At 38.9% G+C, this 24,950-nt stretch overlaps 1 protein-coding gene across 7 annotated transcripts in view; it reads left to right on the top strand.

The window, feature by feature from the left end:
* CPM (carboxypeptidase M) overlaps window positions 1-24,950 on the top strand; it is a 92,437-nt gene that overhangs the window by 55,811 nt on the left and 11,676 nt on the right. For all 7 annotated transcript variants that reach the window (XM_082351691.1, XM_082351693.1, XM_082351690.1 and 4 more), the window contains 3 exons: window positions 518-702; window positions 1,400-1,570; window positions 5,045-5,197. In XM_082351691.1, coding sequence (XP_082207817.1) covers window positions 518-702; window positions 1,400-1,570; window positions 5,045-5,197 — 509 coding nt within the window. The remainder of the gene's footprint in view (window positions 1-517; window positions 703-1,399; window positions 1,571-5,044; window positions 5,198-24,950) is intronic.

Genomic DNA, 24,950 nt, shown 5'->3' with positions numbered 1-24,950 from the left:
CCAAATTGAGGGACTTAAAACAACCACCTCTTTATTTACTCTCCACTATGTAAGTTAGGCATTTGGGCAGGGCAGAGCAGGGATGGCTAATCTCTATGCCATGATGTCAGGGGCCTCAGCTGGGGTCTGGCTGGGACCGTATCTCTAGAGTCTCAGTGCTGGCTGTCACCTGGGTTCCTCATTCTTGCACATGGACCCTTGAGGTGGACAGCATTGGGGTCTCAGAGCTCCAAGTGGGAGTGTCAAGAGCAAAAGCCCCGAAATGCAAACACTTATCAGACCTCCGCTTACATCCGAATCACTACTGTCCCACTGGCAAGAACAGGTCTCATGGGAGGGGACAACATATTGTGTGAATGCCAGCTGTGATTCATTGGAGGCTGCCCAGGCAACCATCTACCACCTCTGTATTCATATTTGGAAAAACACCTGGAGCCCAAAGCAAAGGTCTACACACTGCACGAATCTGCTCCCTCAGACAGCAATAGTAAACCCTAAAAAATTCTTTCTTTTAAAGGGAAAATAGTAACTTCTATGACCTGAATAGAAATTTCCCCGATGCTTTTGAATTTAATAATGTACCAAGGCAGCCTGAAACTGTGGCAGTCATGAAGTGGCTGAATACAGAGACATTTGTCCTTTCTGCAAACCTCCACGGTGGTGCCCTGGTGGCCAGTTACCCATTTGATAATGGTGTTCCAGGTAAGCAAACTTGGGCCCAGCTCTTGCTTTCTAAGTCCAGAGTGAAACTGCAAACTCTCTGCCTCTGAATGGGGATACACTCTTCCTCTCCTCACTTAACTTCTCTGGCAGGGATAGAAAGAGCCCCATTCTCTTGACCCTCAGCTATCCTTCCTACAATTTATAAACGGTAGATGGGCAAAGTGGCTGAACTGATAACAACACGGGATTACTTGACATTCATCAGTGAAACGGTAAAATTGGGATTTCAATTAGCCCACAAGAGGCAACACGGCTAAATAAATAAATAAATAAAACTAATCATGTAAGTAATAATTCCTGATTCCTCTTAAAACTGTGGGATAAGGTACGTACCAAGGACTTAAAGTATTCGAGTGGCTTCATTTAACCCCTACAGTACCTAAGGAAAGTTTACTGACCTCCAGAAATCAGCAAGAGTGACTAAGGGTATTTAACTTTTAAGCTGACTGAGAAGGAGTTTAGACATGCACATGGTTATTTTGTGTGATATTGCCTTCTGTATGTCCATTAAAAACTAGGAAGAGGACTAAAGGGAGTATTCGTGGAAGTGGGTAGAGGATCTCACTAGGAAATTAGAGCCTTTGTGTGTGATGTGATGATGCACGTGCTAATATGGTGTGTGCTTCCTCCGACTATAACTTCAACTAAAAGGTCTTGGTCTGTCTTTCACGTACAGCCACTGGGACATTATACTCTCGGAGCTTAACCCCTGATGATGATGTTTTTCAATATCTTGCACGTACCTATGCTTCAAGAAATCCTGACATGAGGAAAAGAAATCCATGTAGAACTAAAATAGAGTTTCCTGGTGGAATTGTAAATGGATACTTTTGGTATCCACTCAAAGGTGAGTTTCTCTTCGTTCTGCTATTCTCCTTACTGCCTTCACCCAGAGGTGCCAGCTGGCCTTCACCCCAGCAGTTGCCAAAAGTTAGGCACAGTGCAGTCCCTTCAGTCGTGTCTCTGTCAGCTAATATCACAGAGTGATATTCCCCTCAGTGAGGGGAACTGATCATTTGAGAGATGCTCAGGCATGCTCCCCACTGCCAAAGCCTCCTGAGTTCAGACACTGGTTCAGCATTTACCTTGGAGCTGGGAACTGTGCCAAGAAAGATGAACAGGACACAGATATTAAGCCCAAGTTGAGAAGAGCAACATACAAATAAATAATTGTGATGGCATGTAATGTGAATAAAAGTAGAGATTTAGGGCTTCCCTTGGTGGCGCAGTGGTTAAGAATCTGCCTGCCAATGCAGGGGACACGTGTTTGAGCCCTGGTCCGGGAAGATCTCACATCTTAGTTGCACAGAGCAACTAAGCCCGTGCACCACAACTACTCAGCCTGCACTCTAGAGCCCGCAATCCACAACTACTGAGCCCGCGTGCCTAGAGCCCGTGCTCTGCAACATGGAGAGCCACTGTAATGAGAAGCCCGCCACCGCATCGAAGAGTAGCCCCCGCTCGCTGCAACTAAAGAAAGCCTGCGTGCAGCAAGGAAGACCCAACGCAGCCAAAAATAAAATAAAAATTTTTAAAAAGTATAGATTTAGAAAAGGTACAGTGTACCACAGAGGTGTAAAGCCAAAATACATCAGGGAGTAGTGAAGGCCTTAGAGAAATGTAATGCTTATGTCTCATCCAGTGGGGACAGCTGCTACTTAGAACAAGGCAATTATTGCCATGCAGCAGTGGGGGGCAGTATTGCCAGATCTTCCAGTTTGTGAAGCAAGCTGGATATTTCCATGAAGTCTCCTGATTTTAAAACCACTTTGCAGGCTAAACAAAAGAGCCCTCTAGTTTTTCTCCCTTGGAACAGGATGGCCAGGTGAGGGAGGGAGTGAGGAGCTGGCCATGTAGGGAACATGGTGGAGGGGTGTTCTTGTCAGAATGAATAATATAAGCAGAAGCCCAGGGGTGTCAGAGTCCTAGTCTGGAAATTGACAGAGAATAGGAGGGACCTAGGACAGAAGGGTGAGAGGGGAGACAGTGGGCTGGAACCAGGTTTCCACTGCCTCAGTGGAAAGTGCCCCCTTCCAGACTGGTCAGCTGATCCTACCAACAGCAACCCCCAGCCTGCATTTCCGCATACAGGCTACTTCCTCAGTTGTCACTTTGGATGCACAGGCTATCAAGTAGTCTTGCACAAGCTGGGACTTTCGTGTCTGGGCAGGTCTCTGCCAGCTTCCCAGATAATATAAATAAGTATAGACCACAAGTGAGAGGAACCAGGACCAGCCAGATACCACAACATCCCAAACTTCTCTCCGCTGTCCGAGAGAGAGCCTCCCCACTCCCACCACAGGGCTGAGTCCCCGCTCACTACTCTCCACAGGGAGGAAAGGGCCCCCTCCTGCCCAGTAGCAGTGCTGTCCTTCATGTGCGTTGTCTGCAACTTTCAAGACAGATCCAGATGTGTGGGAGATTAACTAGAAACCTAATTTTGCTGTTGGGAGTTGTTCCCAAGTGTGCCTGTGTGTCAGCTGTGTATCTCTGTGAGAAAAAAAGAGGCCAGAGCCAGAAACTTTGAGGAGCTTAGAACAGAGCATTCTGGCTCAGTCTGGAGGTTTTTGTAGCCAGGCCTGACTGGCATTATCTGGAGCGGCACACACTCTCCACACTTGGTATTCTCCATCCAGCGCGCTTTGCACACCTGTTGTGCACACCTGTTTTGCCATTTAACTTCTTTCTACCTGAGACACAGCCATCCAGCCAAGGGCTTTTGTTTTGTTTCATTTCTCTCTTCCTTTTTTCCTTCTTCTATTTCTTGGTGAAAATGAGGTCAGAGAGAAATACAAAACTTGTAAGTAAAGGAAAAGAAAGGATAGAGTAATTCTTCCTGGCTAAAATCTGTACATACATAGATATTACTCAATGTTTACATAATATTTTGACCATTTTCTGAGCATAAATTTTTTTTACTTCATTACTTCCCAAATACCCTGATGAAATTGAGAATATATATTTCACTGGGCAGATATCAAGTATAGCTAATTAAAATCTGGCAGAGACTACTTCCTTCAAAGTTACCATATTTCTTCAAATCCAACATGCCACTCATTGTAAAACATGTCCCACCAAGAAAGAAAAAAGTTTCCAGCCAAACTAATAACCCAATGATGTTATTCAGCCATCAAATTTAAGATACTTCCCAATTCAGAGATTTTAAAATATGAAAAGTTTTTCATCTTAGAAAATATAAAATACAGTTATAACCCTTTGAAAATAGGGTGTTGAGAGGTAAGAACTAGAAAGTGAGCATGGGCAGTGGTAACCCCAGAAGTACCAGGAGCCCGCATCTTCCCCTGCTCCCTGAGAATCAGCATGGCACCTTCCCTCTCATTCCCAAACACAGTGTGGTGTGATGGCTGAGAGCATGGGGGCGCTAGGAAGATGGCTTGTGCTCCAGTCTCAGCCATTCACTGGCAAGAATCCCTGGGCACATGAACTACCATTTGTGATTAAGCTTCCTCATCTGTAAAATACGAGTGATAATTACTGTGAGGATTAAATGAGTGGATGGTGAAGCTCTTCAAACAGTACCTAGCAAGAGCGAACACTCAGTAAACACTGGCCATTATTATTCCTCCAAATTCATATACTTAGCTTTACAGAACAAATGTGTTTATGAATGGTTTGTAGAAATATTTTAAAAGAAATCTCACTCTAGTTTATATCTGTTTAAAATGTAATTTAGGAAGAAATGTAACTTGAAGAATCCTTTTTTTTTTTTTTTTTTAAATAAATTTATTTATTTATTTTTGGCTGCGTTGGGTCTTCGTTGTGGTGCGCGGGCTTCTCATTGAGGTGGCTTCTCTTGTTGTGGAGCACGGGCTCTAGGCGCACGGGCTTCAGTAGTTGTGGCTCGCGGGCCCTAGAGCGCAGGCTCAGTAGTTGTGGCACACGGGCTTAGTTGCTCCGCGGCATGTGGGATCTTCCCGGACCAGGGATTGAACCTGTGTCCCCTGCATTCGCAGGTGGATTCTTAACCACTGCGCCACCAGGGAAGCCCTTGAAGAATCCTTTTTGTAATTGTGATTTTAAAAAAGGACCCTTCCTCTATCCCTCACTTAATTTTGATGCACAGCTGAACATCAGTCAGCTCTGATTCAGTTACCCATATGGGAATATTTAGGATTGCTTTGTCATGCCTGGATAATAAAATGTCAAGCTCTAATTGTACTTGCTAATATGTCAAATTCATCTTTTCCTGTTTACGTGTACTTTCATTACAACCGTCTGATTCACCTGTCCCCAAGGTACGTGATACTTGGCTTCACTCCAATTTCAGACCTTAAAAAAAATTAAATATGCTTGTGTTTAGGTGGAATGCAAGATTACAACTACATCTGGGCCCAGTGTTTTGAAATTACGTTGGAGCTGTCATGCTGTAAATATCCTCGCAAGGAGAAGCTTCCAAGCTTCTGGAACGATAACAAAGACTCGCTGATTGACTATATAAAACAGGTGCACATAGGTTTGTAAGATTTTCTTATTAATTCCTGTTAACACAAAATATAGCATCTGGCAAACCCTCTGGGTTGAGAAAATGCAAGCCCCTATTTATGTTTTCTAGGTATAGCCTCATTTTTAGTACCAGAACAGTGGTTCAGAATTCTCTCTGCGTGAACATCTGCAGCCTGTGAGAAATGCAGCACCCATCAGTTCGTATAAGAGAAAGCATGGTGTGTTACTTTAATATGGGGGTGTAAAATCCAGGGTACTTCTAATTTTACAAGTTGAATGACCTGGAAATCTGGCAAAAGATCAGGAAAACAGGCTGTTACTCTGTTACATCATCACCCATTTAGAAAGAAGCCAAGTTTGCTTGTCACTTGCCATATAATATCACAGACCAGAGAACGTTGGACATGCCATTTTGCATTTTTTCTAGAACTGGGGTGGTAACCTAGCACCATTAGCTTCAACCCCTCCCACCCCTCAACTCTGCCAAATGACCTGGCATTGGGAGTCTTTGCAGCCTGTTTTTTGATGGCTGTCTGGCCTTTATCACAGATGAGCAGACTTAATGTGACAGGAGTGGTCCTTCTCAAACATGTGCAGCAGACTCACCAGGAGGGTTTGTTAAAATGCGATTGCCAGGCCCCACCCCCAGAGTTGCTGATTTAGTGGGTCTGGAATGATTAACATCTTCCCTGGTGATGCTGACGCTGCCGGCCCAGGGACTACTCTTCGGAAACCATTGTACTAGAGCAACACATTGCTTGTGATGATGATGGAATCCTGGGCAGGGTGTGGAAGGCTCTTCTGCATTGCCCGGGTTAGTTATTTTTCTCCATTCAGAACGGCTTGGGGGGAGAAAGGTATCAGGAATTAGGGTGACAGTTATGCTACCGCATCAAGCCAAAGTGGAGGATGTGTGCTTGTGAAGAGGTTTGCATCATGGGCCTGCTGCATGATTGCATGATTCCTGGATTTTCTGCATGCTTCACACCAAAGCTTCCCACCTGCTGAAAAGAGATGGAGATGGTTGAGGCAGGGAAAAGTCAGAAGCAGAGGGGTACAGGGCTGAGTGCAGGGACAATTAGGAGCTTCCCTTGGCCACACATCCCTAACATGGCTACCCCTTCCCCCTTTCATACTTGACCCCCAACCTCTTCACCCCCATGACACAAGTACACAAAGATTATTTTTGAATTGGCAGGGCTGCATCTAACTGGCTGAGACATTTATGGGGTAGGTTGATGGGGGAGATTACGAAATGTCATCTTTCTTTTTCACCAGCATCTTAATAATTTTTATTAAGCTTATTATTGGGTCTTTCTCCTTTTTCATTATGTCACTAGACTTTGTATTCTGGTATGTCTCTACTTGACTTTTCTCATGAGGCACATTTCTACTTTTACTGTATTTCTACCTATGTCAATCTTTTAGTGTGTACTCTGTCCTTTTCTAAAATTCCTCCTTCAGAAGCATCAGCATGGGAGTGCAACTAAACACGAAATACACTCCACGAACTGCACTGCTATCTTCGGAATTTCAGTCTAGCTGGAAAGGTTATTTGCTGAGCCCTGAATTAAGGTGGGCTCTGAAGTATCCTGCTGAAATAACATTGCCAGTGAAGGAGCTTTGTAAACTGTTAAATAACATACAAGTTACAGCCTAACCATTGTTATTTATTAATTTAAAGTGCTTACAAGTCCATTTAACTAGGTTTTATAAAGAATATTCACACATCTACCTGTCCCTATAATCAGATGTGCACAGCTTACTTAAAAAAACATATGTATATATTAACACATCAACCCTGCCCCCGTGGTTTAAGACAGGGTTTTTTTTGTTTTCTTTTGTTTTTGTTTTCTAGTTTAATAATGAAACTCTATTTCAAAACACTGATACAGTGTGGTTACTGTTACTTGATAGAGAGGTTCTCTCCTTATTGGTGCCCAATAGGAAGCCAAAGAGTATCTTTGATTGTGAATAATGGAAGCAAACATCTTTTTACCACTATTGCTCTGGTTTAAGAAAATTACTGATGTTTGTCAAGCTGCATCACATTCACTGGCTCAGTGTCACCACTTGCTAAGATGGTCTCTGAGATTTCCAGATGGGTCAAAGTCTCTGGCCTACCTTGTCTGGGAAGGAAAGGCCTCCTGCTCTAATGGAAGGACCAGGCCTAGACGGCGGGAGGCTGGGTAAGGCCTAAGCTGTTCTGTCATCTGCCCCTGTGTGAAACTTTGCAAGCCACTTGTCTCAACTGGTTTTAGTCAACTGATAGCTAAGAGTAATAGCATATGCCTTGTCTCACCCCAGCTTGGTCTAAGTCTCCGATGGGGTCATTCTTTCAATTAAATCTCACTGCCAACCTCAATCTAAACTCAGGCCCTTTGGTGCTGTGTTGTCATGCTTAGAGGGTTGACTAGGCTCCTGTTGGGATGAGGGTAAGGCAGACGTTAAGGTGAGTGTGAATTCTAGGAACCTGGAATGTCCTGCTTGTTCCCTCTCTGGGGAGAAGCAAAGATGAGCAAGACGTGATATTACCTGCTGCTGTTCTCTCCCTTGAACTCCTCAGAGCAGATCTGAACCCAGAGGTTTGGGGGATGGGCCACAGCATCCAGAAACCTAAGCAACCTGGACCTGAGAGAATCTGGTATGTGTTGAGTTCCAGAAGCCCGTGAGACACAGATACGCATCTGTTATCAGATCCAAAGTCAGTGGCAGCTATAATCATTAGGTGGGGACATGGGAGTGAACAGTCTCCCGAGTACCACCGGCTCAGACTCTGTGCTGTAGCCAGTCCTTGCCCAGCAGGGGCTTTTCATCCACGGAGCTTGATACATCCACAAGGGAAGGAGAGCTTTACATTTCTCCCCCTCATTTCCAGATGTGGCCACAAAATTTAAGTCTCAGATTTTATTCTCCTTTGCTTATTATCGGAGCTTTTTTCAAAATTTCGCTTTTTGTTCTCCTGATGTCATAGTGCTGGCTGTCTCTGCATCTCTTTGGATCTACTGGTCTTTTTTCAATTTTTGATTTCAGCATATAGAAATAAATAATCTCTTCTGGTAAAACAATCACTTCCTTCTAAGTGAAAAGTTTGGTGGTGCCTGGACAGAATATTGAAAAGACGTATAAGATCCAAAGACAGCTTATATTTGGCTGGTGCTACGGGGTTATCCTCTAATAGAAATTCTGTATTTAAGCATGGTCTGTGTTTGTTCAGTAACGGAGTGATATTCAGATATTCCCAGCTTGAACAACTGTCTCTAGGTTTGGCTAAGGGTCATACAGAAATGAATCTTTTCATCTTTAGAGGACATTGAATGAGAGTCAAAACTGGAATATGAAGACTTTTGGCAATCGACCTGAATCCAAGTTACTCTTCCTTTTCCCATTTTTGAGGATAGTCAGACTACCGGTCCCTGGAAACCTTTGTTTAGTTTGACACATGATATAGGGGTGTTGTGTGGGTACCTAAGGCCATCTAAAAACGCTGTTCATAGACTGTCAAAAAAATTCAAATCTGTTCTGTTAAAGTGTAACAACCAATTCCAGCCAAGAAGGAATTCGCAAATTTTTTAAATTTGAAGTATAGTTGATTTACAAGTTGTCTTAATTTCTGCTGTACAGCTATATATATATATATATATATATATATAGCTGAATATATATGTATATTCTTTTTCATGTTCTTTTCCATTATGGTTTATCACAGGATATTGAATATAGTTCCCTGTGCTATACAGTAGGACCTTGTTGTTTATCCATTCTATACATAATAGTTTGCATCTGCTAATCCCAAACCCCCAATCCATCCCTCTCCCACCCCCTCCCCCTTGGTAACCACAGTCTGTTTTCTATGTCTGTGAGTCTATTTCTGTTTCGTAGATAAGTTCATTTGTGGCATATTTTAGATTCTACATATAGTGATATCATATGGTATTTGTCTTTCTCTTTCTGACTTCACTTAATATGATAATCTCAAGGTCCATCCACGTTGCTGCAAATGGCATTATTTCATTCTTTTTTATGGCTGAGTAGTATTCCATTGTATGTATGTACCACATCTTCTTTATCCATTCATCTGTCGATGGACGTTTTAGGTTGTTTCCATGTCTTGGCCATTGTGAACAGTGCTGCTATGAACATAGGGGTGCATGGATCTTTTTGAATTATAGTTTTGTCTGGATATATGCCCCGGAGTGGGATTGCTGGATAATATGGTAATTCTATTTTTAGTTTTTTGAGGGACCTCCATAGTGTTTTCGATAGTGGCTGCACCAACTTACATTCCCACCAACAGTGTAGGAGGGTTCCATTTTCTCCACACCCTCTCCGGCATTTGTTATTTGTGGACTTTTTAATGATGGCCATTCTGACTAGTGTGAGGTAATACCTCATTGTAGTTTTCCTTTGCATTTCTCTAATAATTAGCGATGTTGAGTATCTTTTCATGTGCCTGTTGGCCATCTGTATGTTTTCTTTGGAGAACTGTATATTTAGGTTGTCTGCCCAGTTTTCAATTGGGTTTTTTTTTCTTTTAATTGAATTGTATGAGCTGTTTGTATATTTTGGAGATTAATCCCTTGTCAGTCGCATAGTTTGTAAATATTTTATCTCAGTCCGTAGGTTGTCTTTTCATTTTGTTTATGGTTTCCTTTGCTGTGCAAAAGCTTATAAATTTGATTAGGTCCTGTTTGTTTATTTTTGTTTTTATTTGTTGCCTTGGGAGACTGACCTATGAAAACATTGCTTCGATTTATGTCAGAGAATGTTTTGCCTATGTTCTCTTCTAGGAGTTTTATGGTATCGTGTCTTATATTTAAGTCTTTAAGCCATTTTGAGTTTATTTTTGTGTGTATTCTAACTTCATTGGTTTACGTGCAGCAGTCCAGCTTTCCCAATACCACTTGCTGAAGAGACTGTCTTTTGTCCATTGTATATTCTTGCCTCCTTTGTCAAAGATTAATTGACCATAGGTGTGTGGGTTTATTTCCAGGCTCTCTATTCTGTTCCATTGATCCATATGTCCGTTTTTGTGCCAGTACCATGCTGTTTTGATTACTGTTTGCTAAATTTTTTTTAAGGCACCGTGACATTTTTTTTCTTGGTGTCTTCTGCCTTAGCATCCTGAATCTTAGGTGTAAAGTCAATTTCAAAGATAGCTTAATTTTTTATGAGTTTGGGTTGGTTTTGTTTGGTTTGGTTGGTTTTGAAGAAGACAATGAAAAATACAAAAGATGCCAACACACATACTGCCAGTACTACAAGCTATCTTGCTCAAATGCACAAACTTTCAAAGTGGCAGGAAGACTATAAGCTAGTTCAGAGACCTAAGGAAGGAAGAAATAAGCATAGCTTCCTCCTTCACATATTCTTGCTCTTGCGGAACAAAGTTGAACTGAGATCTCAGCAACTTATCCAGTATTTCTGTGTCAACTTCAAACTTATATGGCTAGTCTTTCTTTTCCTTTGTATCATTTTTCTTATCCAAATAAGAAGAAAGAGAAGGATTAAGAAAGGATTAATATTTGTTGAGCCTCCTGTTCTGTTACTTGTGTTTGATCCTCACGACAATCCTGGAAGATATACATATTATCCCCATATTATAGGTGATAAAATTGAGGCTTGGGAATGTTTAGTGACTTGGGAGCTGGGATTCTAATGTATCACAGGACTTCCTAAGAAGGCCATAATGGAAATCTCTCTTCAGAAAAGAATGCCATTGAAATTCAATGAATAAATGCAGAATCAGTTTACTAAATTATGACTGATTATGGTTGGGTACTCCCTGAAGATCAAAAGGATACATATGACCCTTGAACAACATGAGTTTGAACTGTGTGGATACACTTATATGTGTGTGTTGGGGGGGGCAAGGGAATTGGTTTTTGTTTTGTTTTGTTTTTTCACTAAATATGTACTACAGTACTGCACAGTCCACGGTTGGTTCAATCTGCCAGTGCAGAGAGGGCCAACCGTAAAGCTATATGTGGATTTTCAACTGTGTGGAGGGTCGACGTCCCTAACCTTGCATTGTTCAAAGGTCAACTGTAGTAGGAATAAATATAAATGGAACCTATTTTTTCAAAAGGCAAAAGAGGAACAAATTAAAATGGAGGTTTGCATAGTTGACCTAAATAGAAAAAGTGAGAAGGAAATGTGGAATTTAATCATTCCTTCTCTTGAGGAAAATAATGAAGAGTCAAGAATCTGGAAAAAGTTAAAGGCAACTTGGGTCAGATAGAACTTAATGTTTGAGGTAAAAATGTTGTTGGTAAATGTCAAAACTTTTACATTTCATTTTAACCTTTTCTGAAGGAAACTATTTAATATGTGCCTCATATTTTTCCTGTCCTGGTAAATAATTACTAAGTATTACTGTTTGGGGACATTTCAGGGAACCTTTTTCATTGTGGCCTCTTCTTTCTCATTTATGTCATTACGATAACATGACTTGTCACTGAAGTGAACAAACTGGAATAGGAAAATAGGGTTTAAAATGAGAGGAGTCTTAAAATATAAATGGTCTTTTATTAACTGTATTCTTGAAATTTCAAGGTGAGGGGTATGGCATCGGGTTCAGTGTGGGCTCTGAAGACTAGCATGGATTTACAGCCAGGCTGTGCTGCTTTGTTGGTTATATGAGCTTGAAAAGGTTATTTAATAATCCAAAGCCTTAGTTTCCTCATCAGTAAAATTGTGATAATAACATTGCCTACCTCATAGAGTGGATGTGAAGATGCAGTGAGAAAATGCACATTAAGCACTTAGCATAGAGCCTGAACTATACTAACTGCTCTGTAAATGTTGGCTCCCATTATTAGTAATAATAAGACTCCTTCAATCGATTCCATGCTTCCAAGCAATGCTGTGATTATAACTGTTTCCCAAGTAGTTTGCCTGACCATGAGACAAAACCATTGTCCCTTACACAGATAAGTATCTTATTGTAAATTGGCATTTTTGACCTTTATTTAGGATTTTATGGAACTCAGGCAGTACAGTTTGGTGACTGAGTGAACATCTTGGAAATGGTAGGAGTAGATTTAGATTGTTATCTATGTTCTCTTATTTTGATAATATGCTATAAATGGAATATTCAACAACACAACAAACAAATTTAACCTATAAATCAGATTGGTAGTTTGACTGTATTTTAAGTTATATCGAAAATAATGTTCATTGCAGCACTGTTTACAATAGCCAAGACATGGAAGCAACCTAAATGTCCATCGACAGAGGAATGGATAAAGAAGATGTGATACATATATACTATGGAATATTACTCAGCCATTAAAGAGAATGAAATAATATCATTTGCAGCAACATGGATGGACCTAGAGATTGTTATACTGAGTGAAGTAAGTCAGAAAGAGAAAGAGAAATATCGTATGGTATCGCTTATATGTGGATTCTAAAAATAAATGATACAAGTGAACTTATTTACAAAACAGAAACAGACTCACAGACTTAGAGAATGAACTTATGGTTACCAGGGGGGAAGGGTGGGGAGGGATAGTTAGGGAGTTTGGGGTTGACATATACACACTGCTATGTTTAAAATGGATAACCAACAAGGACCTACTGTATAGCACAGGGAACTCTGCTTAATGTTTTGTGGCAGCCTGGATGGTAGGGGAGTTTAGGGGAGAATGGATACATTTATATGTATGGCTGAGTCGCTTTGCTGTGCACCTGAAACTATCACAACATTGTTGATTGGCTATACTCCAATATAAAATAAAAAGTTAAAAAAAGTTTACCAAGTTCTGATTCAAGATGGTGACATAGGAGGATCCTGAACTCACCTCCTCCCATGGACACACCAAATCCACAATTGCATATGGAACAGTTTTCTCTGAAGGAAACCTAAAAACTACCTGAGCGACTTCTACACAAGAAAAAACCCACATGGAAATGGGTGGGAGAGTCTGAGACATAACCTTGCCATAAACCCATCTCCAGCACAGCAACCCAAAATCAGGAAGGAACTCACAACTCTAAGCTTCTCCCTGAGAGTAAATGGTTTGAACTACACATCTGGTACCCCAACTTTTAAGACGTGCACCCAAGAGATAATCCCACAAAACATCTAGCTTTGGGGTTTTTAGGTTTTAAAATAACACTGAATTATTTTTCATGCTAAATCTTTTATTAACTTAAAAATTTTTTTATTTTATACTAGAGTATAGTTGATTAACAATGTTGTTGTCAGGTGTACAGCAGAGTGATTCAGTTCTACATATACATGTATCTATTCTTTTTCAAATTCTGTTCCCATTTTGGTTATCACAGAGTACTGAGCAGAGTTCCCTGTGCTATACAGTAAGTCCTTGTTGGTTATCTATTTTAAATATAGCAGTGTGTACAGGTCAATCCCAAACTCCCAATCTATCCCTCCCCTCCACCCTTCCCCCCAGTAACCATAAGTTTGTTCTCTAAGTTTGTGTGTGTTTCTGTTTCGTAAATAAGTTCACTTGTATCATTATTTTTTGGATTCCGCATATAAGCGCTATATATTTCTTTGTCTGACTTACTTCACTTACTGTGATAATCTCTAGGTCCATCCATGTTGCTGCAAATGACATTATTTCATTCTTTTTTAATGGCTGAGTAATATTCCATTGTATATATGTACCACATCTTCTTTATCCATTCCTCTGTTGATGGGCATTTAGGTTGCTTCCATACATACAACTGTTGGCTATTGTCAACAGTGCTGCAATGAACATTGGGGTGCATGTATCCTTATGAACCATGTTTTTCTCTGGATATATGCCCAGGAGTGGGTATGTTGGATCATATGGTAGTTCTATTTTTAGTTTCTTAAGGAACCTCCATATGGTTCTCCATAGTGGCTGTACCAATTTACATTCCCACCAACAGTGTAGGAGGGTTCCCTTCTCTCCACACCCTCTCCAGCATTTATTGTTTGTAGACTTCTTGATGATGGCCATTCTGACTGGTGTGAGGTGATACCTTATTGTAGTTTTGATTTGCATTTCTCTAATTTTTAGTGACATTGAGCATCTTTTCATGTGCCTCTTGTCCATCTGTATGTCTTTTTGGAGAAACGTCTATTTAGGTCTTCTGCCCCTTTTTTGACTGGGTTGTTTTTTTGATATTGAGCCCATGAGCTGTTTGTAAATTTTGGAGATTAACTCCTTGTCAGTTGCATCGTTTGCAAATATTTTCTCCCATTCTGTGGGTTGTCTTTTTGTTTTGTTTATGGTTTCCTTTGCTGTGCAAAGGCTTCTGAGTTTCATTAGGTCCCATTTGTTTATTTTTGTGTTTATTTCCATTACTCTAGGAGACGGATGCAAAAAGATGTTGCTGCAATTTATGCCAAAGAGTGTTCTGCTTGTTTTCCTCTAAGAGTGTTCTAGTATCCAATCTTACATTTAGGTCCATAATCCATTTTGAGTTTATTTTTATGTATGGTGTTAAAGAATGTTCTATTTTTTACATGTAGCTGTCCAGTTTTCCCAGCACCATTTACTGAAGAGACTGTCTTTTCTCCATTGTATAGTCTTGACTCCTTTGTTGTAGATTAATTGACCATAGGTGTGTGGGTCTATTTCTGGGCTTTCTATCTTATTCCATTGATCTATATTTCTGTTTTTGTGCCAGTACCATACTGTTCTGATGACTGTAGCTTTGTAGTATAGTCTGAAGTCAGGGAGCCTGATTCCTCCAGCTCCATTTTTCTTTCTCAAGATTGCTTTGGCTATTCAGGGTCTTTTGTGTCTCCATATAAATTTTAAGATTTTTTGTTCTAATTCTATGAAAAATGCCATTGGTAATTTGATAGGGATTGCATTTGTAGATTGCCTTGGGCAGTATAGTCATTTTGACAATATGATAATATTTTGACAATTTTGACAGTATTTCTTCCAATCCAAGAACATGGTATATCTTTCCATCTGTTTGTGTCATCTTCAGTTTCTTTCATCAGCATCTTATAGTTTTCTGAGTACAGATCTTTTGCCTCCTTAGGTAGGTTTATTCCTAGGTATTTTATTCCTTTTGATGTGATGGTAAATGGGATTGTTTCTTTAATTTCTCTTTCTGATCTTTCATTATTAGTGTATAGAAATGCAACAGACTTTTGTGTATTTATTTTGTATCCTTCAACTTTACCGAATTCATTGATGAGCTCTAGTAGTTTTCTGGTAGCATCTTTAGGATTCTCTATGTATAGTATCATGACATCTGCAAACAGTGACAGTTTTACTTCTTCTTTCTCAGTTTGGATTCCTTTTACTTCTTTTTCTTCTCTGACTGCCAAGGCTAGGACTTCCAAAACTATGTTGAATGAAAGTGGCAAGAGTGGACATCCTCGTCTTGTTCCTGATCTTATAGGAAATGCTTTCAGCTTTTCACCGTTGAGTATGATGTTAGCTGTAGGCTTGTCACATATGGCCCTTATTATGTTGAGGTAGATTCCCTCTATGCACACTTTCGGGAGAGTTTTTATCCTAAATGGGTGTTGAATTTTGTCAGAAGCTTTTTCTACGTCTATTGAGATGATCATATGGTTTTTATTCTTCAATTTGTTGATGTGGTTTATCACAGATTGATTTGTAGATACTGAAAAATCCTTGCATCCCTGTGATAAATCCCACTTGATCATGGTTTATGATCCTTTTCGTGTATTGTCAGATTCAGTTTGCTAGTATTTTGTTGAGGATTTCTGCGTCCATGTTCATCCGTGATATTGGCCTGTAATTTTCTTTTTTGTGGCATCTTTATCTGGTTTTGGTATCAGAGTTATGGTGGCCTCATAGAATGAGTTGGGAAGTGTTCCTTCCTCTGCAATTTTTTGGAATAGTTTCAGAAGGATAGGTGTTAACTCTTCTCTAAATGTTTGATAGAATTCACCTGTGAAGCCATCTGGTCCTGGACTTTTGTTTGTTGGGAGTTTTTTAATCACAGTTTTAATTCCAGTACTTGTGATTGGTCTGTTCATATTTTCTAATTCTTCCTAGTTCAGTCTTGGGAGATTGCACCTTTCTAAGAATTTGTCCATTTCTTCTAGGTTATCCATTTTATTGGCATGTGGTTGCTTGTAGTAGTCTCTTATGATCCTTTGTATTTCTGTGGTGTCCATTGTAACTTTTTTCATCTCTAATTTTATTGATTTGAGCCCTCTCTTTTTCCTTGATGAGTCTGGCTAAAGGTTTGTCAATCTTGTTTATCTTTTCAAAGAACCATCTTTTAGTTTCATTGATCTTTTCTCTTGTTTTCTTTGTCTCTATTTCATTTATTTCTGCTCTGATCTTTATGATTTCTTTCCTTCTAAGTTTGGGTTTTGTTTGTTCTTCTTTCTCTGTTTGCTTCAGGTGTAAGGTTAGGTTGTTTGAGATTTTTCTTGTTTCCTAAGATTGTATTGCTATAAACTTCCCTCTTAGAACTGCTTTTGCTGTGTCTCGTAGGTTTTGGATTGTCATGTTTTCATTTTCATTTGTCTCTAGGTATTTTTTTATTTCCTTTGATTTCTTCAGTGCCCCATTGGTTGTGTAGTAGTATTTGTTTAGCCCCCACGTGTTTTTTTTTTTTTAAGGATTATATCATATAGACTGTATTTTCTGTTCAAAATGCAGTTAAACTAGAAATCAGTAACAAATATACAATATATATTTGGAAATTATGAAACATAATTCTAAGTAACTCATAAGTCAAAGAAGAAGAAATAATGGAAATCAGAAAATTTTTTTTTTTTTTTAAACTTTGGGTTTTTATTTTTATTTATTTATTTATTTATGGCTGTGTTGGGTCTTCGTTTCTGCGCGAGGGCTTTCTCTGGTTGCAGCAAGTGGGGGCCACTCTTCATCGTGGCGCGCGGGCCTCTCATCATCGTGGCCTCTCTTGTTGCGGAGCACAGGCTCCAGACGCGCAGGCTCAGCAATTGTGGCTCACGGGCCCAGTTGCTCCGTGGCATGTGGGATCCCCCCAGACCAGGGCTCGAACCCGCGTCCCCTGCATCGGCAGGCAGATTCTCAACCACTGCGCCACCAGGGAAGCCCAGAAAATATTTAAATCTTAATGATAATGAAAAATACTGCCTATCCAAATTTGTGGGATTTTGTTAAAACAATGTGTAGAGGGAAATTTATAGCATTTAAATGCTTATGTCAGTGTAGAAGGGCTGGTGATTAATGAATATATTATAATAGTTTCTACTGTTGCAAGACGAATTACACCAAAAGCTAATGGTGTAGAACAACAATAAATATCTATCCTCTTTCATAGTTTTTGTGGGTCAGGATTTCAAAAGCATGGCTACGTGGTTCTGGCTTGAGGTGTCTCGTGAGGTTGCAGTTACATCATCTGAAGGCTTGAATGAAACAGAAGCATCCACTTCCAAGGTTGTTAGCTGGCAAGCTGGTGCTGGCTGTTGGCAGGGAGGCCTCAGTTTCTCTCCATGTGGCCCTTCACAGAGCGCTGCTTGTGTGTTCTCACTAGATGGTGGCTAGGTTCTCCCAAGTGGGTGATCCAAAAGAGAAAAAGCCAGGCAGAAGCTATTCTTTTTGTGACCTATTCTTGGAAGCCACATACCATCATTTTTGCCACATTCTATTTGTGAGAAGTGAGTCACTAAGTCTTGTTCACAAGAGGAGGAAAATCAGGTCCCTTTTTTTTTTTTTAAGGAAAGGGTGTCAAAGCATTTTAGAACAATCACAGTGAGCTGAGCACCTATTCATTGTAGAGGTGAGAAAAAAACTCTAGCAAAATAAGTCCAAGGAAACAGAAAAAAAGGCAATTTTAAATGACAACATCATAAATTAACAAAATAGAAAACAGATACACAATAATTTGCAAAGTCCAATTTTGGTTTTTTGAAAAAGCTGACAAAATTGACAAACTTCTAGTGAGACTGAACAAGAAAAAAAGAGAGGAGGTACAAATAAACAACATGAGAAATAAGGAGGGAACAAGTACAGATGCTACAGAGAGTAACGGGGGCACTGTGAGTATATTCTTTAAAAACAAGAGGATATTATACATAACTTTATGCCACTAATTTTTTAAAATCATAAATGGATACATTTCTAGAAAACTGTAACCTACTAAAACAGACTAAGAAACAGAAAAACTGAATAATCCTATAACAATTTAAAAATCTGTCAGTAGTTTAAAATCCTCCCTCAAAAAGAACACTAAATTAAGAAGGTCTTACAGGCAAGCTCTACCAAATGGAAAAATACACTAGTAATTCCAGTCTTAAACAAACTATTCCAGATTATATAAAAGGGAAAAGAAGACGTAGGAACACTCTCTAACTCCTCTTCCGAAGCAAGAATAACCTTGATAGCAAAATCTAAAAATGTCATTGCAAAATAGGAAAATTACAGGTCAAATACACGATGTGAACATTCCTTAAGATGTTAGCAAATCAAATCAAAAGTAAATTTCTATAAACGAGCAGCAAACAAAGTGTTCACAGCAGCACTGCTAATAATAATAATGGAAACAGCCCAAATGCCTATCAACAGTAAAATAGATACTAGAAATTATAGCATATTAACATAATGGAATATATTCAGCAATGAAAATCAATGAAATACAGCTACAAGCAATAACACGGGTGAATCACTGGAATATAATATTGAAAAAAAGAAGCCATGAAAGAAGATGTAATAAAATTCCATAGGATTAAGTCTAAAAACATGCAAAATGATTAAACACATATGATAAAATGACAAAATCCAGGATGGTGCTCTCTCAAAGGGAAAAGAAGTTAGTAGGATCAGGGAGAGGCACATAAGAAATAACAGAGGTAACAGTAATGTTCTTTATATCTTCTGTAAGCTTCATAAGCTTTCTTTTATAGCTACTCAATATTTAATTTCAAAACCTCAAAACAACTAACAGAATGAACAATAGCTCCTAGTATGGTCTCTTCCATCTCATATGCTCTAAATTTCTTTACAGCATAGGAAGGAGTACTGCAGCTTACCATTCTATAACAATAGGTGAGAATTTTCTCCAAGCTCTCCTGAATGTTGATTTTTAAAAGAAATTTGGAATATATGCCAAATAGAACTCTTTCATAATGTTGATTATCTAGCCACATATTAAAACAACCATACCATTTGCTCTGTCATTTTAATAAGTATGTTTCAGTCTTAACCATATTCCAGCTACAAGTAAAAAAACTGGAAAGCTGTTCAAGCTTTCAGTCATAATAACGTCAAAAACTGTCCTGTGGTTTTTTAATTTACCCAATCCAAATAGCACAGACAAAAAATTTTTGCTTGAATTCACTTTAACTCTCTGGTTGTTTAATCTTCTCTATTATTGTTCCAATTTGTCACCCTTAACTACCATAATAACATGATTTTTAGACCTTCATACCAAAATAACTACTTGGTTCCTTGAAAGTGGAGGGGGAAGGTGGGCAGGAATCCGTGGTTTCACTGAAACTATAGCGTGTGTTTGACAGGCCAAAAGAAATATTCAAGAGTAGTTCCATGGCAACATAGCTTTAGACAACAAATGAACCAAAGACTATATAGGTACTGGTGGTGATAAATGCTAAATGGCTGAGAGGAGTTCTATTTTTTCTGGTCTCTGATGGAGACCTGTTCTTTCAGGTCCAACTCTTAGACTGTTTTGAGAGCTTCAAGTAATTTAAGTAAATCCAAAAGTATAAACAATATGAATAAAACATGTTTAGACTTATTATTTCAGCTTTATTGAGGTATAATTGACATAAAATTACAAGACGTTTAAAATGTACATCATGGTGATTTGATGTATGTGTATATTGTGAAATGTACACTCATCTCATTAATTAACACATCCATCACCTCACGTATTTATCCTTTTTGGGGGGAGGTAAGAACATTTAAGTTTACTCTTTCAGCAAATTTCAATTATACAATACAGTGTTATCACTACAGTCACCACGTTTTTCGTTAGATCCTCAGACCTTATTCATCTTATAACTGAAACTCTGTACCCTGTTACCAACCTCACCTTATTTCCCCCACCCCCCACCCTGGCAACCACTTTTCGGCTCTGTTTCTAGCCTTTGACTTTTTTTTTTTTAAGATTTCACATATAAGTGATTCTATGCAGTATTTGTCTTCCTCTGCCTGGCTTATTTTAGATTAATTACATTTAAAAAGTATTCCAACCCATGTCCTCAAAAGCTGTATAATCTTCCTTTACAAACCGGAGTTTTTATTTAAATTGTATAAAAACCATATATATGGTTTGTTTTTTTTCTTATTAGTCATCAATTTTATACACATCAGTGTATACATGTCAATCCCAATCGCCCAATTCATCACACCGCCACCCCCACCCCCCTGCCACTTTCCCCCCTTGGTGTACATACATTTGTTCTCTACATCTGTGTCTCAATTTCTGCCCTGCAAACTGGTTCATCTGTACCATTTTTCTAGGTTCCACATATATGTGTTAATATACGATATTTGTTTTTCTGACTTACTTCACTCTGTATGACAGTCTCTAGATCCATCCACGTCTCAACAAATGACCAATTTTGTTCCTTTTTACGGCTGAGTAATATTCCATTGTATATACATACCACATCTTTATCCATTTGTCTGTCGAAGAGCATTTAGGTTGCTTCCATGACCTGGCTATTGTAAATAGTGCTGCAATGAACATTGGGGTGCATGTGTCTTTTTGAATTATGGTTTTCTCTGGGTATATGCCCAGTAGTGGGATTGCTGGACCATATGGTAATTCTATTTTTAGTTTTTAAAGGAACCTCCATACTGTTCTCCATAGTGGCTGTATCAATTTACATTCCCACCAACAGTGCAAGAGGGTTCCCTTTCCTCCACACCCTCTCCAGCATTTATTGTTTGTAGATTTTCTGATGATGCCCATTCTAACTGGTGTGAGGTGATACCTCATGGTAGTTTTGATTTGCATTTCTCTAATAATTAGTGATGTTGAGCAGCTTTTCATGTCCTTCTTGGCCATCTGTATGTCTTCTTTGGAGAAATGTCTATTTAGTTCTTCTGCCCATTTTTGGATTGGGTTGTTTGTTTTTGTAATATTGAGCTGCATGAGCTGTTTATATATTTTGGAGATTAATCCTTTGTCCGATGATTCGTTTGCAAATATTTTCTCCCATTCTGAGGGTTGTCTTTTCGTCTTGTTTATGGTTTACTTTGCTGTGCAAAAGCTTTGAAGTTTCATTAGGTCCCATTTGTTCATTTTTGTTTTTATTTCCATTATTCTAGGAGGTGGATCAAAAAAGATCTTGCTGTGATTTATGTCAAAGAGTGTTCTTCCTATGTTTTCCTCTGAGAGTTTTATAGTGTCTGGTCTTACATTTAGGTCTCTAATCCATTTTGAGTTTATTTTTGTGTATGGTGTTAGGGAGTGTTCTAATTTCATTCTTTTACATGTAGCTGTCCAGTTTTCCCAGCACCACTTATTGAGGAGACTGTCTTTTCTCCATTGTATATCCTTGCCTCCTTTGTCATAGATTAGTTGACCATATGTGCGTGGGTTTATCTCTGGGCTTTCTATCTTGTTCCATTGATCTATGTTTCTCTTTTTGTGCCAGTACCATATTGTGTAGATTACTGTAGCTTTGTAGTATAGTCTGAAGTCAGGGAGTCTGATTCCTCCAGCTCTGGTTTTTTCCCTCAAGACTGCTTTGGCTATTCGGGGTCTTTTTTGTCTCCATACAAATTTTAAGATTTTTTGTTGTAGTTCTGTAAAAAAATGCCATTGGTAATTTGATAGGGATTGCATTGAATCTGTAGATTGCTTTGGGTAGTATAGTCATTTTCACAATGTTGATTCTTCCATTCCAAGAACATGGTATATCTCTCCATTTGTTGGTATCATCTTTAATTTCTTTCATCAGGGTCTTATAGTTTTCTGCATACAGGTCTTTTGTCTCCCTAGGTAGGTTTATTCCTAGGTATTTTATTCTTTTTGTTGCAGTGGTAAATGGGAGTGTTTCCTTAATTTCTCTTTCAGATTTTTCATCATTAGTGTAGAGGAATGCAAATTTCTTTGCATTAATTTTGTATCCTGCAACTTTACCAAATTTATTGATTAGTTCTAGTAGTTTTCTGGTGGCATCTTTAGGATTCTCTATGTATAGTATCATGTCATCTGCAAACAGTGACAGTTTTACTTCTTCTTTTCCAATTTGTATTCCTTTTTTCTCTTTTTCTTCTCTGATTGCCATGGCTAGGACTTCCAAAACTATGTTGAATAATAGTGGTGAGAGTGGACATCTTGTCTTGTTCCTGATCTTAGAGGAAATGCTTTCAGTTTTTCACCATTGAGAATGATGTTTGCTGTGGGTTTGTCACATATGGCCTTTATTATGTTGAGGTAGGTTCCCTCTATGCCCACTTTCTGGAGAGTTTTTATCATAAATGGGTGTTGAATTTTGTCAAAAGCTTTTTCTGCATCTATTGAGATGATCATATGGTTTTTATTCTTCAATTTGTTAATATGCTGTATCACATTGATTGATCTGCATATATTGAAGAATCCTTGCATCCCTGGGATAAACCCTACTTGATCATGGTGTATGATCCTTTTAATGTGTTGTTGGATTCTGTTTGCTAGTATTTTGTTGAGAATTTTTGCATCTATATTCATCAGTGATATTGGTCTGTAATTTGCTTTTTTGTAGTATCTTTGTCTGGTTTTGGTATCAGGGTGATGGTGGCCTCATAGAATGAGTTTGGGAGTGTTCCTTCCTCTGCAATTTTTGGAAGAGGTTGAGAAGGATGGGTGTTAGCTCTTCTCTAAATGTTTGATAGAATTCACCTGTGAAGCCATCTGGTGCTGGACTTTGGTTTGTTGGAAGATTTTTTAATTAATTTATTTATTTTTGGCTGCGTTGTGTCTTCGTTGCTGCGTGCAGGCTCTCTCTAGTTGCGGTGAACAGGGGGGCTACTCTTCGTTGCGGTGTGCAGGCTTCTCATTGCGATGGCTTCTTTTGTTGCAGAGCACAGGTTCTAGGTGTGCAGGCTTCAGTAGCTGTGGCTCGTGGGCTCTAGAGCACAGGCTCAGTAGTTGTGGCACACGGGCCTAGCTACTCCGAGGCATGTGGGATCTTCCCAGACCAGGGCTCGAACACGTGTCCCCTGCATTGGCAGGTGGATTCTTAACCACTGTGCCACCAGGGAAGTCCCTTGTTGGAAGATTTTTAATCAAGGTTTCAACTTCATTACTTGTGATTGGTCTGTTCATATTTTCTATTTCTTCCTGCTTCAGTCTTGGAAGGTTATACCTTTCTAAAAATTTGTCCATTTCTTCCAGGTTGTCCATTTTATTGGCATAGAGTTTCTTGTAGCAATCTCTTAGGATGCTTTGTATTTCTGCTGTGTCTGTTGTAACTTCTCCTTTTTCATTTCTAATTTTATTGATTTGAGTCCTCTCCCTCTTTTTCTTGATGAGTCTGGCTAATGGTTTATCAATTTTGTTTATCTTCTCAAAGAACCAGCTTTTAGTTTTATTGATCTTTGCTATTGTTTTCTTTGTTTCTATTTCATTTATTTCTGCTCTGATCTTTATGATTTCTTTCCTTCTGCTAACTTTGGGTTTTGTTTGTTCTTCTTTCTCTAGTTCCTTTAGGTGTAAGGTTAGATTGTTTATTTGAGAATTTTCCTGTTTCTTGAGGTTGGCTTGTGTGGCTACAAACTTCCCTCTTAGAACTGCTTTTGCTGCATCCCATAGGTTTTGGATCGTCGTGTTTTCATTTTCATTTGCTCTCTAGGTATATTTTGATTTCTTCAGTGATCTCTTGGTTATTTAGTAACGTGTTGTTTAGCCTCCATGTGTTTGTGTTTTTTACGTTTTTTTCCCTGTAATTCATTTCTAATCTCATAGCATTGTGGTCAGAAAAGATGCTAGATATGATTTCAATTTTCTTAAATTTACTGAGGCTTGATTTGTGACCCAAGATGTGATCTATCCTGGAGAATGTTCCATGCGCACTTGAGAAGAAAGTGCAATCTGCTGTTTTTGGATGGAATGTCCTATAAATATCAATTAAATCTATCTGGTCTATTGTGTCATTTAAAGCTTCTGTTTCCTTATTTATTTTCATTTTGGATGATCTGTCCATTGGTGTAACTGAGGTGTTAAGGTCCCCCACTATTATTGTGTTACTGTCGATTACCTCTTTTATAGCTGTTAGCAGTTGCCTTATGTATTGAGGTGCTCCTATGTTGGGTGCATATATATTATAATTGTTATATCTTCTTCTTGGATTGATCCCTTGATCATTATGTAGTGTCCTTCCTTGTCTCTAGTAACATTCTTTATTTTAAAGTCTATTTTATCTGATATGAGTATTGCTACTCCAGCTTTCTTTTGATTTCCATTTGCATGGAATATCTTTTTCCATCCCCTCACTTTCAGTCTGTATGTGTCCCTAGGTCTGAAGTGGGTCTCTTGTAGACAGCATATAGATGGGTCTTGTTTTTGTATCCATTCAGCAAGCCTGTGTCTTTTGGTTGGAGCATTTAATCCATTCACGTTTAAGGTAATTATCGATACATATGTTCCTATGACCATTTTCTCAATTGTTTTGGGTTTGTTTTTGTAGGTCCTTTTCTTCTCTTGTGTTTCCCACTTAGAGAAGTTCCTTTAGCATTTGTTGTAGAGGTGGTTTGGTGGTGCTGAATTCTCTTAGCTTTTGCTTGTCTGTAAAGCTTTTGATTTCTCCATCGAATCTGAATGAGATCCTTGCTGGGTAGAGTAATCTTGGTTGTAGGTTCTTCCCTTTCATCACTTTAAGTATA

Source organism: Balaenoptera borealis (genome assembly GCF_965194805.1).
Source record: "Balaenoptera borealis genome assembly, chromosome: 13".
NCBI lineage: Eukaryota > Metazoa > Chordata > Mammalia > Artiodactyla > Balaenopteridae > Balaenoptera > Balaenoptera borealis.
The sequence above is the reverse complement of the archived record's forward strand: the minus strand, read 5'-3'. Positions and strand labels throughout refer to the sequence as shown.